The following is a 16507-nucleotide window of genomic DNA, read 5'->3' as shown; positions in this document are numbered from 1 at the left end:
CGCGGGGAGGGGGCGGTGCCAGCACCGGCAGGGAGGCGGCTCCCCCCGGCCGCACCGGCCGCCGCCTGGGCCGCGGGAGGAGGCGGCGGGCGCCTCTGGTGGGTCCGCCCTGGCCTGAGGGCTTCGGCGCCTACGCCACAGCTTGCCCCGCGTCACCCGCGGCGGGGTACGGCTCCGCGAGGGGACCCCGCCGCCATGCCGCGGCTGCCCGGGAGGCGGGGGGGCGGTGACGCACGTCCGGTGCGGTACGGGGGTGTCGGGCCGGCGCCGCAGGGCCTCTCCCGCCTCTGCGAGCCCCTCCGTGAGGAGGAGGAGGAGAGGGGGGAACGCCGCTGCCTTCCCGCGCCCTCCCCGCGGCCATGCCCGCCGGCGTGCCGTGGCCCACCTACCTGAAGGCGCTGGCGGGCAGCATGCTGGCCATGTTCGCCGGCGCCGAGGCCGTGCACAGGTACTACAGGCCTGACCTTGTAAGTGCCGGGACCGTTCCGGTGGCTGGTTGCGTTATGGAGCCGGGTAGCGGCTCTGCGGGGTGGGGGGTGCCCCGTAAGGGGTGTTGTGTAGAAAGGGCTCCGGTCCGGCCTCAAATAGTGGTCAGCCTCTGAAGAAGGAGCGACCGGGTCCTTTGGGAGCTGCCTTCAAACTGGCGACGTGGTATCGAAAATAAAAAAGCTACGTGAACTTCTTCAGAAAGGGGTTTTTCTGCTGTGGGAAGCTGGTGTTTGAAAAGAGCGTGCAAAAGTGGTGAGAAGGGGTTATACTAGATTTAAATAGACTTTTTTTACCCCTGCAATGGAAATGAGATGACCAAAAGTATACTTCAGAAACAAGGACAGACAGAGTGGACTACCAAAACTGCAATCACCGGGAACCAAGCTCCAATTGAGACCATCCACCAGGAATATTAATGGTTGATTTGGTCTTTTGGAGGCCTTCTGACTTGTAAGCCTTATCCTCCCGCTCTTGTATACTTTTGATTTTTTAAAAAACACTCTATTTTCAGATTGGAAATAAGTTAAAAAGTCACTGTGCTTGAGTTGTCATGTCAAAATTTAAGTAATGTGGCTTAAATCATTGATAAATGTGTAAGAATTAATGTATTTTAATAGTGTCTACCGTAGCCTTTGTTGCAGGCAAATAGGCATTTTTATTCAGAATGATCTAATGATCAACACCTCTCTAAACCAGCATGAATTTTGAGGAGGTATAGCTCTTAAAATGTCATGTCATCTGTTCTCTTTTACTTTTTTAAATTTCATCTCCAGTTTCCGTATTTAATTTCTAAAACAAAGGTTGAAGCAGTGAAACTTATTCCTCTGTTACCAAGAGAAAGAATACGTGTGGAAACTTCAACTGTACTAGACATCTCGACCAAACTTACTTTCTTAAATGGGAAAAAGAAGCTTTGTCCATTGTTGATTTGTCCATTCTTCTTCTTCCTTTTTTTCAAATCATATTTTGCGACTTTAAGAGTCAAATTACAAAAAGGTAATAGGCTAATTTTTAAGATGTTTCGCATGTAAGAATTACACTCTGCTCAAAAAAGTTGGCGATATAATCACAATTTAGCTATAATGCTGTCTCTTACAGAGTATGCTAACTTAACTGTTTTGTGAGTTTAGTTTTTCTTCTGTCACAACACTGACATCTTTCTCTGTTTTTAACAGAGTATACCTGAAATACCTCCTAAGCCTGGAGAACTGAAAACAGAACTGTTGGGTCTAAAAGAAAGATCAAGCAAGGTTCAGACTTCACAACAGTGACCAGAAATTTACTTATGTTATGAAAACTGGAACTGATAAAATATTTGTTCAGCTGTCTCAACTGCAGAAATCCATACGTGAAATACTGTACTCCCTTGATACTTTTTTGTTTTCTTTAAGCAGGATTACAAGCAACATTAAAAATAAATGTACAGTGAATACTGTTCAGTCGAATCGGTTATCTGCCAAAATTCTTAACGATTTCTTAAATCTTGATTGCAGTGTAAGTATCCTTCAGAATAGAAAATGTAAACTCATATTGGTAAGTCTGATGGAATTTGAAACTTTTCAGCTGATCAGCAAGTATAGGAAGTTTAGCATATTGAAAAGTCAAGCTTTTATGGCCACTCATTAGCCTTAATAAGCTTACCTGTTCATCTGTAGTAGAACCCCACTTATCCGTTGGCATTTCCCCCCCCTTTTAAACTTTAACTCAGTTTTACTGGACATAACCCAGAACCTGGTGCAGTAAGTGATGGCATGTACAAGTAAGAAAGATTCCTTATTGCAGCGCTTCTTGCACTGGACTCCTAATGCTGGCTGACTGCTGCAGTGGCAGTTACATTGGCTTTCTGTCTGTATTACTAATAGGAAATCTACTTTGGTTTGCTGTAAGGCTGGGGAGGGTCTTACAGCTTGGTTGTATTAGTTAAAATGGGACAATATGTACAGATTTCACTGCAATTACATAGTTTGTAGTCCATTTGGGCATCTTCTGTTTATGTCTGATTTTGATAGCTGTAAATACACAAAACTCTGAAATAACAGCTGCAAGTTTACCTTTCAGTCCTGAAATAGGATTGCCACAAAACTTTCACACCAGGAACTCCAGAAGATACACAAAGTCAACATCCTACAAAGATGGTACGACAACCCATTTTTGAATGGTATGCAGTAAAGCTTGTGAAGGTTGGGGATTGCTTTCCCTTGAGAAAGGTACCCAGACAAGGCACAGGCTGCACCCTCAATTCTCACTCAGGTTTAACTTGGGGGGAAAAGAAAACCACAATCTGACAGATGACCCATTAAGGAAACAAAAAACCTTCCTGATTCCTACTGGCAAAGTACCTGGAGCTCTCATAATAGCAGAGGGATCCAGGAATGATCCCTGAAAGTGTTACTTTCACATCTGTTCCAGCTGTGAAGCTGTTATTTTATATATGTCTCCGTAAATTAGAATTGGTTTTCCTAGGATGAAAAGCTCATAGTTCCTCTGCATGTGTATGTGCCTCTGCTCTTGCAGTTTTGCAACTGTTGGCTGATCTGGAAAAGCAGCCAAGGTGTGATGAGATCCTCTCCTGCTCTTGTGTGCCCATGTGGATGTTCAGGCTGCAGCCTGTACTTAGTATTACTAGATCACAGTCTCTCTATCAGGCACCTTTATCAGTGATAGCAGCATAAAAAGGCCTGAAGTAAATCTCAGATGTCAAGCCCAAATGAAATCAATCAATGAAACATCTTACTAGGTCCGGTTCTGGTGAAACTTTTTCCTTCACTGTACCTAAACAAAGCTGAGATTGACAACCTTCCACCTCAGCGTAAGATAAAGTTTATTGAAGAGACAAGATGAGGCAGTTCAGCAGTATTTTGTTCCTGTTCTAACTAGGGCAGGACCAACAGGTTTTCAATTATCCCTTTAAAGATCCAGGACTCACCAAACCTTACCATATTACACTTTGTCAGAGTATCACCTCTGTCACTGTTGCTGACTTCTGACACAAAAGATGCATTTCTCCCTATTTTCTAAAGGCTGCAGGGTGAAGTTGGTACTAATTTGGCTTGGATTTCTAAGTGTATCCTGCTGCTAATGGAAACTGAGCAACAGGGAGCATCTGTTTTACCCCAGCCTTTTCTGGCAGAGGGAACGGTTCTCATTAGTGCCCATCTAGGAACAGCAAAGCTGACACTACACCAGGTTTTAACAGCAGAGGTGACACCCCCAGAATTGGCATGACAGCAGCATGGAAATAGCCCCAGTATGACTGGGAGACGCTTCTTAAACGGCATTAACACTGTTTTGCTTCAGAACTGACTTTAAAAAAAAAAAGGGCAAGCTTACAACTGCATTTTGTGCTTATTAATAGCAAACACTTGTCACTCCAGGATAGAGAAAGCAGCTGGACCACAGCTATGTTGCACATGATATTCTCAGCTGAGGAAGATGAAAAAAGAACAAAGCATGACTCTCAAGTGTGCTCTTTATTATTTCTGAAATTGAATTAGGTGTCATCCTAAAACCAGTCAAGGCATTGAGAGCTTCAGCTATGTAGCAGAGCAAAGGTTGCTTAAGTCTACAAGAAATGAACAGATTAAGAACACTGGCTGTAGCAAGCAACCCTACACTTCCACTACTCCTTGGTTTGTTTAGCTATAGAATCACTCTTAACCATACAGTAAGCCCAAGCTACAATTGTTACTCAGGCTGGTTGAGATAGAGAGGTGTGTATTGATGATATACTCAGAAGTTTATCACTAGAAGTGATATTTTAGGAAGTATTAAATCAAAACCTTAGCAGCAGTTGGTTGCTACAGAGCACAAAAGTTCCACTGCCATAGGAAGAGGACCATGCCTTAATGGTGCCCCTGCCCTATTCAGTAACATACCAACAAAGGACTGGTATTAAAGCTGATACTGCTAGCTGCTGAACTACACGCTAGGGTTAGACCACTCAGCATCCTCTAGTAACAAAAGGCTCTTACAGTGCATCTAAGATACTACCACAGTGAGCAAAAAAACAAACCCCCCAACTCCCTCAAAAAAACAAAACTAAGGTCCCAGTCCTTGACATCTGAAACCACATACTTCAGTGAGGCCAATATCTGCATAAACCCTAACACAATAACCACACTGACACCAGGCATTTGTATTTATTGCATGGAAACAGTATTGGGGCAATATAGAAGCAGCCTAGTAAATGGAAAGCAAGTTCTTCAGGTCAGTGGTTAGTGCCCTCACCTAATTAGAAAGTTTATTTTGCTTCAGATTGCAGAACCTCAAACTTCACAGAAGCTCTGTTCACAAAACAGAAGAGTGGTTCTTAAGTAGGAATAGTACTTCTATACAGTGATGCTATGTATTCACAGAGGAAGGCAAACCCTGCCACCTTCCATGTAAACACTTTCTACCAACCCCATGAAGATGTTTCAGAGTAACAGGTACTAGTGAGAGAGACAAAAAAAAAAAAAAAAAAAAAAAAGAGTACTTCATCCAAACACCACATAAAGCTAACATAATGAACAGAAGAGAAAGTGGCACCTCCAGTTCAAGCTCTCTACAATTACAATTTGGCATCAACAGTTAACTTAGCTAAGAGCAAGTATCTACAGTGCTCTGCCACACTAAAAAACATAGAACAAGAGTGAAAAAGTTTAGGAACAGCTTTAAGGAATAAGAGGCAAGTGCTTCTGCCTTTACAAAAAAGCCCAACTGTAGAAAAGCAGGACCTGTGAAAGGCAGGGTTACCAAATACCATGGAGGATGGCATGAGCTCAGAAACAATAAGCCACTTCAGGTTGGTGTTGTTCACAGATTTAGTCAAAGGTGATTTTTGTGAAATGTAAAAGCTACCACTGCCTATTGTGGACAGTGGAGTCAAGTTCCATACAGTGCAGTGCAAGCTGGCTGGTCTTCAGTTCTCATGCCATTTTTAAATGCCCTATCTCATCTTTCTTAAGATGTCAGTAGACACAACTTCTTGAATACTTATTTCAACTACTAAGTTCAGCACAGCTCTCAGATACCACATCTATTTTGGCTAAACAGCACAGCAGGTTTAACACAAAACCCAACCCTAGGCATATGTTACACAGTTAAGTGTTGCTGTGCCAGTGTGAAAAGGCACAAGTACTGCAAACTGCCTGTTGTACAAAGGACCTGAACACTCAAGACAATCCCTTCATTTCTTTGTACTAGCCCACAAGATGAGCTTACTGTATATAAATTTAGAATTATTGGTGTTTGGGAACATTTTATTTTGTACATGACAAGATTTTACACCAAGTCAGTTAAATAATACAAATTTACATTCATGAGGAATGTTTTTAGAAAAGTGAACTTAAAAAAAATCCTCCTTCACCCTTAAACCCCATACCATCCCTCAGCATTTTACAGTGGAAAAAACCAAAACAATCTATTTCACATTCCCTCCTAAGCCCCCAATGCAGGACGGTAGTTGAGTGCAGCTTACAGTTCATCTTTCACATCTGTGGATTCCTGTGGAGACAAAGAGACAATCAGAATGTTGCTTTTTGGAAGTGGAAAAGGTTACAAGAGCTGTCCCAGAAGAACTGAACTCAAGTACTGCTGATGCTTTCCAAAGCTCTAAGTAATACAACTTTTTAAGGAGTTGTGAAAGTCAAACTTCCGTTCAAACGATGGCACATGAAGCCTTTGCTATTAAGAGTAAAAAAAGTAACTGTTTTCAGCCTGCTCAGACATCAGCAGCAGATCTAGTGTACCAGTTTATCTTTAATGCTTCCTAAGCTAACTTTCAGGCATAGTATTAGTGCTGTTAATAGCCCTATTTACTTGCCAAGCTAGGGAGCACATCTGCTTTCCAGTCAGTAGTCAGAAACCTTAACCTGCAAGTGTGCTAATCCAACAAGTAGAACATAACTTTGCTTTGTTATAATGTATTACTGTCACTGCAGGTTATACTGCTATGGAAACACAATAGCAATGGCGTCAAAATTATGTTGCTATAGTACAGTAAGCATTGTTTCTCAAATTTATTCTTAGGTAATCTGACATTTAACAGTAGACAAGTACATCTCTTAAACTTTGTATTTGTGCCAGTTACAATCTTGCAGGACTCTTCCAAAAGCAACCTGAGAAAGCAGGTCCACTTGGGACCTCGTAATAACTTCAAAAGTTATCAATAAACTGTGGTATTGGAAGAGTTCAGTGTATCTATAAAGACATCATGAAAACTGCAGACACTAGCTAAAGCGAAGGCTGACTTCAGACAACAGTTAACTGTTTAGAGGTAGTGTTGTTTGTAGTGCTGTTCCAAGTCTGTACTGTTGTACGCATCTGAAACTATACTCTTGCCAATTTGTCAATGTGTCCGTAAGCTATGGAAATACAGGTAACATTGAGTTCACTGTAGAGGATTTGCTGCCACCTTCTTGCCATAGGGCACTCTGTTACAATCTCTGAAAATTTAGCTCCAGCCTTGAACATATCTAGTGTTTTCTTCTTACAATATAGTTTGATAAGGAGTGTCATCTGCGCTGCATTTTTTTCCCCTCCAAGGAAAGCTTGGTAAACCTCACACTAAAAACTAGTGTCATGAAAGGCAAAGTGATCAAGTTTGTTGCCAGGAAGCACCACAGACAAAACTGCACATAAATATTGGCAAGAAGAATCAAACTTAAGACCTTACCTTCTGTGTTTCACTGTCTTCAGCATCAGCATCCACCTCCTCTTCATCTTGCTCTGCCTCCTCAGCTGCATCTTCAGGCTCTTCAGGTTCCTCCTCCACCTGTAGGAAGGTCACAAGCAATTTGCTTTATTTGCTTAGGATGTTTACTAGTTGCAGACTACCTAAATACAGGTTATGGAAGTATTCACTATTGGTTCCTAACATTTGCTACCTGAAGGAGAAAGCAAATTCTGTTTAGCATTGACACACTAATCACGTCTCCTCCAGCAAGATACCCATAAGTTCTTGCACAGGATTATAAAACCCCTATTATTTATACCAACTTATGAATTTCTCCATTAATGTGATGGGCACATGTGCTTTTGGCCCCTAATTTACTCCCATAGATGCACCACTTAAGGACAATTCTTGAGAAGCATAATGAAAGAGCAGAATCTCAAGCAAAAGGAAAGAAGAGCAGAAGAGAGGACATGAGCATGAAGTACACCCAGGTACTTGAACTGGGCTCCTGTTGGCCCACCTAAATGCAGGAAGCTGGATACACTTCATTTTATGCAAGTCTGTCAAGTATCTGCTTTTTAAGATGTGGCAGCAGAAGTCAATTATCAGCCCCAAGTTGAAGGCAAACTAACCTGTGCATCCAGGTCAATGTTCAAACTTAAACGAAGCATCCTTTCTATTCTGTCTCCATATTCCTTAGTGTCTGGTAACATATATCCTGATCTTAAAGTTGCAGTTTCAAACAGTACCACTGCAAGATCTGAAACTGTTTTGTCATCTTCATTTTCCTAGTGTGGAAGAGCATGAAAAAAAGATCAAGAAAGAAAAAAGAACAATCAGAACTGTTAACTAGGTTGTATGCAGCCAAGTAGTCAGGATTTCACTACTGTTATTTCTTTACCTTGACTCGCCTCAGCATGTCCTTGATCAGTGGATGCCTGGGGTTAATTTCAAATGTCTTCTTTTGACTAGCATAGTAACTGAAAAGAAAAGAAGTTACATCACTAAGTTTTGAAGTACAGGACACAGCTGCATCTTTAAACCCAGGAATATTGATTATAGCCACAGGAACAAGTGTATTCCTCCCCCTGCCCCACTTTAATACTAGCTTAACCCTAAAAAGCATTCAAGTTACCAAGACAATTCATCTTCTCTTGTCACTAAATGACAGCAAACAGTTTTGCTCACCAGGCAGTTTTACACACTGGGCTTTGAAACAACAATGTAAGACTATCATGAGACTGCAAGCTGGTTATAAGTGACCTTAAAAATATGAAGGATCATCTGAACGAGAGGGAAGAGAGGCCATCAACTACATTTCATGTCTGCTTCTACATAACTGAAAACTTACTTTGTAGATATATCCTTCCCAGTTTGGTAAGCTTGAGCCTTCATGATTCTTTCCATGTTACCAGACCAACCATACTGACTAGCCACAAGAGCACATGGAGACTGGGTTAAACGTTGGGATAGCACAGCTTTCTCAATCTGTGGGAAAAAAAGCACCTTCATGTTCGTTCACAGAGCTAATAGCTTACAAAGGGAATAAAGTAAGTAACTGAAATTTTCTGTCACTTCAGTACTTTCTCAAGGCTCCAAGATGATATTCTAACTCATTATCTTCCTGAAATAAAGGTATTAACATATTTATCCACAGAAAGACAGAAGCTACTCAAGTCTATGGTCAAATAATCTGCAAGGTGTGTTGTAGCAAGTACAACAGCATTTACAAATATACATTACATATAGCATAACATTTTACCTTGTCTTTCAGAGCCTTGTCTTTCATCCAGTTTAAGAGTGGTTCAAATTCCTTTTCCAAGGCTTCCCGACTCTCCTTGGACTTTTCACTTTCTTCAAACTTAACTCCTTCTTTTGCTACATTCTGAAACCTCTTGCCATCAAACTCTGGCAAAGCCTGAATACAGTATTCATCTACAGGTTCAGTCAGATAGATCACTTCATAGCCCTTTTTCAGAAGACGCTCAACAAATGGTGAGGACTCAGCCTAAGACGACAAAACAGATCAGATGTCAATTTAATCACATTGGTACCAGCAGCTACTGAAACTCGCACAACTATTCAAAACAAATGTTGGTACAAGAAAAATGGAACTGCAGTAGCAATGTAAGCATGGAGCCTCCATGTTTACAGCAAATAAACAGTTCACAATGTTTATGGCACCATTTTAACTAGGAGCCATAGTATTTTTTTCCCCTTCCCCTCTTTCTTCCACACTCACATACCTCCTTTCTGCTGGCACCTGCCATGAAATAAATTTTATCTTGCTTCTCTTTCATTCTTTCCACATATTGGTCAAGGCTTGTCAGGTTACTTTCATGATGGGAAGACTGGAAGCGAAGAAGTTTAGCCAGTCGTGTACGGTTGGAGTGATCCTCAATAACTCCAAGCTTTACATTAGTACCAAACTCTTTCCAGAACGTGTCATTGTATTTTTCTTCTGCAATTTTCTTGATCATATCAAGAGTTTTGCGAACAAGTTTCTTTCTAATCACCTAAAAAAAAGCAGCAATACCAAGTTACAAGAACAAGCACTTGAAAGAACCCTCAATTCAACCCCACTGCAAAGGATGGATTCAAGACACTTAAGTGTCCCTGATTTAAAGTGAACAGTAGTAGTCTGAAAACAGCAGTGTGGGGGTTTCCTATAATTTCACAGTCCTTATATAAAATAAAATTAATCAGACCATTATTCTTCTAAATCTTGCTACTACTATGTGTTTACAATGAAGGAACTTAAGATCAATTAGCTTACCTTTAACAATTTATGCTGCTGAAGTGTTTCACGAGACACATTCAAAGGAAGATCATCAGAATCCACCTAATTGAGGAAGAAACTTCTTAAGTATAGCTAACAGTACTTGAAGATTTAAAAAAAAAAATCAAATGCAAGTAAGACTTCTAATACTTACAACACCCTTAACGAAGTTCAGGTATTTGGGCATCATGTCATGGAAGTCATCAGTGATGAACACTCTTCGAACATACAGCTGGATTACAAGAGAAAACAGCAACCAGGTTATGTTTGTGGTGTTTTTTTGTCTTTTTTTATTGACATGAAACCATACCCACACACTTGCTTGTCCTACCTTAATGAAATCACTTTTTTTGGATCCATATTCATCAAACAGGCCACGTGGAGCAGAATTAGGAACAAACAAGATAGATTTGAAAGTTACTTCCCCTTCAGCAGTGAAGTGGATGTAAGCCATTGGATCATCGTGTTCCTGTGAAGAGAGAATTCTTTTAATTGACATGGGGAAATTATCAGCATGTTAATACATTTCCAGTAATAACAAATAAGTGCAATTATTTTACAATTAAACTAACCATCTTTTGTTAGAATCTATTATGGAGACAAAAGCTCCATGTTCAGCTGAATTACTCATGTAGAAGTAACCTTCCTTGAGACCTACCAGTCTGGAATTATGGGGTTTTTTAAATTATTTTTGCTATTTTTACAAGCCAACTACCAAAATGTTACCAACAGCATCATAACCAATACAGTGTCATGAGAGCACAGTAAGAGGCTCCCAAGTAACACATTACACTGTATTTACACATAAAGACAGTGTTGTTTCTAGGAAGCCGTATCTTCCTCTTTCTTCCACCATGTACAACACAAGCACCACCAGACTAAATGAAAGTTTCCCTGTCAACATTTAAACACACCAGTAAGCTCCACATGAACTGGAATATATTACTTCTCAAACCTAGGCCATTCAACACTTGTGTGGCAGTACCTTCTCTCTGGAAAAAAGATTAACTCCTGAGATGCTATACCTCCTCCTAGGCTTTCTGCAACTCAGTCTATCTACTGACAGCAATTAGTTTTTATTTCAGAAATAGCCCATACTATAAGCGCTTAGGTTTGTTTCCATAGCAAGGGATACTATAGCAAATCTCTTCCTTTGGAACAATCTTGAGGCTCAGAGCTTACCTTGGAAAAAGTTTTGTAAAAAGCTTTGTATTCATCTTCTTCAACTTCTTTTGATGGTCTCTGCCAGATTGGTTTTATGTCATTCATGAGCTCCCAATCCCAGACAGTCTTTTCAACCTAAATATATAAACACCACAGTATAATAAAGACTCCTTCTTTACTTCAGGTTGAGTCAGTTAAAGACACTCCATTGAGGCTAAGTAATAAAATAGCATGTCAAAAAATACATGCTCTTTCTAATTTATAAAATACATTACGCAATGGCCTAGATATTCTCGTTCAAGTACACACATTAGTGGAACGCATGGGAACAAAAGTCTACACTACAGTGTGTCCTATGTACACTTAACACATTCACCGAGTATCACTATTTCTCTTCTAGGGCCATTCTGAAAAAAGCTTTCCAGCAGAGTATACTCAATTTAAAATAGTCAGTGTCAGATTACTGAAGTCCATTACCATTTCAAACAGGTCATTCAAGTATTTATAATTAGTTCTGGGACCACTGCCTCACAAGGCTGCTGTCAGTCATGTCCATGATTTCAACCGAGTCTGTTTTGTTTACAATCTTATTTCCTGACAAGATGTCTAACTGCTGTTTAAAAGCACACACACACACTACTCAAGTGCATCTCTGGAAGACTACTTATGAAAATTGCTGAACCATCTGACATGAGTTACAAAACCCCAAGGCTCACAAAGCTTACCTTCTTCGTTTTTGGTTTCTTCTCATCCTCCTCCTCTTCAACTGCAGCTTCATCATCATCTGTTTCTTCTTTCTCCTTTGCTTCCTCCTCTTCAATGGGTTCTTCAACAGTCTCTGTCTAAAGAGACAATTAAAAGTGAGGACTTGGACTGCTTGGCTTCACAACACATATGTGAGAGAATACTAGAAAACCGCTTAATCTCTCAGAGCACTAGTTTAACTTGTGCTATTTGCCTATTGCAAGCATTTCTCTATAGGTAACTGGTTTTTTAGTTGCACTTTTCATGAATACATGTTTTCCTTCAATACACCAGAAGATTACTGTACTCAAATTTAAGTTTTCTGTAGCTTTACACAACGCTAATCAGAGACCTGGGTAATTTTAAGTTAGTGCCACACCAAGAAAGTATCAGAAGTTAAAATGCTGCCCTATTTTCAGAACACTAACCATGGCCCTGCTTGAAAGCTTATCAGAGCCTCCACCTACCAAAGGCAGTGGAAGAAAGATCTTTCTTAGTAAATAGCACAATCCTCCTCCTTTGGTAACGTTGAATCAGAATAAAACCAAGTTCCTTGAAAGTATGTGATTTTAGCTACACACTAACTTTTGGAGAACAAGTAACTAGTAAAATACTAGCTGGAAGAGTCAGGAACTGAAGAATTTTAGAAATTAGACAAGTTCTATAATATATCCTCATCCTTCCTGAAAGATCTGGCCAGACAGTTCTCAGAACCAAAGCTCATGCTGTGCAATGCTCAGCTGAACATCCTTACCTTGCTGCTCCACACATATATGGGAAAGTTTATGAACTGTGAGTATTTCTTCACCAGATTTTTAACGGTATCCAGCTCAAGATAATCAGATGCTTCCTCCTTCAAGACAAGGCTAAAGAAAATAAAAAAACCTTCAGTCAAGGTTCTGGACAAGTATTTTAAAGCAGTTTTGCATGAGGAGATGCATTTTCCTACTGTTGCAGCTATAGCAAATTTACACAAGTGAGCTTTTAGCAGTTCAGCTCCAAGTATCAAAAATACAATCCCTACTAAACTGCTCCAATGAGAAGAGGCAATTGTTTTCAACAATTGAGGCAGAACACAACATTCAGAAGTCTAAATGAAAACCTTTAATCATATTGATACTTATCAGGACCTTGATGCACTCTCAATGGCTTTACTTGGAACTAGAGCATCGAGATGAACTTTTTCATACCAAGTGCCTTCTTCAGGAAGAAGTCCTCTAAACCAGACCAGATAAATGTATCTGCTCATGTAAGCAGTGAAAATGGGACTGTCAAACTACCTCTAGTCTCACTGGTATATAAACAGCAGCCAGTTTCCAAGAGGAAGCTCTACAGCCCCTGCATAGGTTTAAATGGGCCACAGTTGTGTTGAGGAACTGAGTGAGTCTGCAGGCAGCTGAACTGTCTGGAATTACTTGCTGACAGTTAGTTGTCAAGATGCTCATGGTTTTCTTAGTTCATCTAATGGAATGTGAAGCAAACTACGTTAACTGCATCCAAAATAAGTGTGGAAAGATAGTAGTTTATATGTTTCTATTAAACTGAAAAAAGCTGTATTACAGGAATCAAACAATGTATGAATCACAATGCTAAAGTCATCCACATATTCCAATCAGTAAAGCGTACCTATACAGGTTTTTCCTTTTAAATCCAAAGAAACTTAATACTTACGTTATGGTTGTGCCACGTCCTAAAGTGTTTCCTCTTGGGTCATTAATTACTGAGAATTCATTTGAATCCGACTCCCAGATGTGTTGAGTATCATTGTTGTGTTTTGATGTGACAATAACTCTGTCGGCTACTAAGAAAGCAGAATAAAAGCCAACACCAAACTGGCCAATTAACTCAGATGTTGACTGGCTATCATCCTGCATTTCAGTCATCTTGTTTAAGAATTCACTTGTACCAGACTTTGCAATAGTACCCAGGTTTTTAACTAACTCCTCCTTCGTCATGCCAATGCCTGTATCTGTAACATGAAGCATGTTCTTCTCTTTATCACACTGAAAAAAAAAAGATGCAATTTGACTTCACTTTGAATCTTAATACATAATACACTGCCACAGAAGAGTGGTAAGTAGAGTAGCAGCTATTCAAATTCAAACGTGCCTGGCTACAATAGATCAAATTTGCAGTAACTACAGAAATAAGACTTACCTTTGAAGTATTTCAATACTTCAGTTATACTTTGTAGAATCAGAAATATGTTTTCACCATTAAAAGAAGAGTAGTTTTAATAAATTGAAGGGTCCTGATGTGGTTCTAGCTTGTATTTGCATCAGTATTAAGCCAAAAATTTAGATTTAATGATGTACTATGTTTTTACATTTCTCCCACCACTCCTCCATAAGAGATGATTGCACCTAATGCTTCTTACCTTGATTTTGACCGTAAGTTCCTCATTACCAGCAAGAGCATTTTCATCAGTTAAGGATATTAACCGTATCTTATCTAAAGCATCCGAAGCATTTGAAATAAGTTCCCTCAGGAAAATCTGAAACAGAAACCAGTAGTCAGGAATTCCAGAACACACACAAACAGTTCTAACACGTTCTACTGATAAAGGCACTAACCTCTTTATTTTTGTATAAAGAATTGATAATAAGTTTCATCATTCTGTTCACTTCTGCTTGAAATGCAAACTTCTCAGATTTTTCTCTGATTTCTTTGATCTGGGATGCATTTAGGCCATCTAGTTGGATAGCTTCTTCCTCTCTGTTAGGACAAGGAAAACCTGTCAAGTAGTCTTGTGCACAAACAGTATCACTAATTTTATCATCTAGCAACAGCAATAATAGTCTAGTTTGAACAATAATCACTGGCATGGTCCAAAAGTTATATGATCAAATGAGGTAAGTGCAACAGCATCTATCCTCAACTGCATTACCTTAACCTAAAACCTGAGTGAAAAAGCCATGCTTGCAAGACTTTTTTCCTAAAAAAGAAACTCAGGGAAGAATATAGGTATGTTTAAGCCACTGTAATTCTCAGCATATGGTGTATACCTCACTCATCAACAGGCACTAAACCGACAATTTACCACATGCAAGAGTTAGCCCCTATTAATGTATGAGATTTTATGTAACTGTTGATATTAGACAAAACCAAGTCAAATATTTTTGAATCCAAGTTCTCAAGCTCATTTCTGTTTAGAAAAAAACAGTCTTTTCCAGAAATATTTCTCCCAGCTGACTAGATCTCTCCTTTGAATGGCGTTTCCCCCCCCGCCATTTGCTGAGACTTTAGGCATTACTGACGCTCGAACTGACCCTTCAAAAGCAAGGGAAAGCCTTAGTGTTTCCAAAATACCTTACCCAGAACCCCAGGTACTAACCTCTGAACAACTTCATCATCTGTTCGAGACCCTTCTCTGCTTTTACCCAAGTCATCTTCCACGGTCCCATCTACATCCACCTCATCAGCTCTAACCGACACTGGGAAAACAAGGAATCCAACGATCTGAGACCGATCCCCACTACAAACTGCCGAACTTCTCCGCTTACTCCTCTCCCCGGTTTGAGGTTCAGTTCTGTTCCCCCCCCCACCCCATCCCCGAGGAAAGCTCAGCCCAACCGGAGACGGCAGAGATGGGGGAAGGGGACGGACACCCCCCCCCCCGCCCCCCCCGCCCATGACGGCGCATGAGCCGCGTTAGACGTACGGTCCCCGTTCCCCTCCCCCCGCCCCGCTCCCGGGAGAGCGGCGCCGGCAGCAGCTCGGGCACAGCAAGGCCGGAGCCCGGGCACCGCTTTCTCCCTCCCCTCGGTACACCCTCACGGAGAAAAGCGGCGACGGGGCAGAATGAGGGGTCCCCCCACACCCCAGACGCCGAAGGCTCCACCCCACTTCTCGTCGGCATCTTTCCCCCTTACTCTAACGAAAATGGGGGGAAGGGGAGCTGCTGGCCGAGACACCGGCCCCCAACACCCGCCCCCCCTCCACCCGCCAGAAGGTTCTAGAAGCCCGCGGGCACTTACCGGCCAGGAGCAGCGTGCACGCCAGAGCGAGCCCCCACACCGACTTCATGGCGAGGTGGGCTGCGGTCGCAGAAGAGAACGGCCCCAGGCGTCCCTGCCCCGCGCTCCCGAGCCGGCCACAGCCCTCTCCCCGCGCCACCGCCGAGCCCGCTGGCGGGGCCGCGGCCCTCCCCCTCCGCCTTATCAACGCGGGGCGCTAGGGGGTGGGTGGAGCCGCTCCGCGGCTGGCCAATTGGCGCGTACCACGCCAAACACGCAGCCAATGGGGAGCCCGCGAGGGAGGGGCCTGCAGCTGCCGCCGCCAATCGTGGCTTTCCATGTGCGGTTTCCTGCGGACGGAGCGTGGCCGGCGCCGATTGGCCGGGCCGAGGGGCGCTAGGCCAATCGCTCCGCGGAGGGGTTACACCGGCACGGCCCCTCGGGGTAATGAGTTACCCGTTAACGTGTAACGCCGAGGCCACGTGGGCCGCAGCCGCGGCGGCCGCGTCCGGGAGCGGTAAGGACGATCTGCACATGGGAGGCCGGCTCCGACCGCTTCCGGGGGCACGCAGGATGTTTACCGGGGAGGCGGTTGCTATAGCAACCGCTTCCGGTCGTCGCGGCCCGCCGCACCCCCGGGTGCCAAAGAGGAGCGGAGAGTTATGGGTAGGGCGAGCACAAACAGTGCGGCCGAGCGGCGGGAGCATCGCCAGGCGCGGG

At 42.3% G+C, this 16507-nt stretch overlaps 2 protein-coding genes across 4 annotated transcripts; one reads left to right on the top strand and one right to left on the bottom strand.

Annotated features, from left to right (window-relative positions):
• The first annotated feature begins 11 nt into the window (after nt 1–11).
• On the top strand, nt 12–1934 carry UQCC6 (ubiquinol-cytochrome c reductase complex assembly factor 6). 3 transcript variants are annotated; one of them, XR_012629318.1, is made up of 2 exons: nt 12–448; nt 1665–1934. XR_012629318.1 is itself a non-coding variant. In XM_074871874.1 (2 exons), the coding sequence occupies exons 1-2, from the start codon at nt 360–362 to the stop codon at nt 1758–1760; spliced, it is 204 nt and encodes a 67-aa protein (XP_074727975.1). In that variant the 5' UTR covers nt 27–359; the 3' UTR covers nt 1761–1934. The 3 variants fall into 3 exon arrangements, 1 of the variants encoding a protein (XP_074727975.1); XM_074871874.1 differs by having other exon boundaries at nt 27–467; XR_012629317.1 differs by lacking the exon at nt 12–448 and adding an exon at nt 475–939.
• A 3774-nt stretch (nt 1935–5708) lies between these two features.
• On the bottom strand, nt 5709–16010 carry HSP90B1 (heat shock protein 90 beta family member 1). Its single transcript, XM_074871872.1, has 18 exons — nt 15809–16010; nt 15166–15265; nt 14405–14546; nt 14209–14325; nt 13503–13834; nt 12586–12697; nt 11813–11929; nt 11106–11222; nt 10255–10392; nt 10078–10155; nt 9921–9986; nt 9391–9660; nt 8907–9152; nt 8496–8632; nt 8046–8124; nt 7777–7932; nt 7145–7243; nt 5709–5973 (listed from the first exon to the last, which is right to left on the bottom strand). Exons 1-18 carry the CDS (start codon nt 15855–15857, stop codon nt 5944–5946), a joined length of 2385 nt encoding a protein of 794 aa, XP_074727973.1. The 5' UTR covers nt 15858–16010; the 3' UTR covers nt 5709–5943.
• Nucleotides 16011–16507: the final 497 nt, after the last annotated feature.

Source organism: Strix uralensis, chromosome 5 (genome assembly GCF_047716275.1).
Source record: "Strix uralensis isolate ZFMK-TIS-50842 chromosome 5, bStrUra1, whole genome shotgun sequence".
Taxonomy (NCBI): domain Eukaryota; kingdom Metazoa; phylum Chordata; class Aves; order Strigiformes; family Strigidae; genus Strix; species Strix uralensis.
Note: the sequence above shows the minus strand (reverse complement) of the source record. Positions and strands in the feature narration are given on the sequence as shown.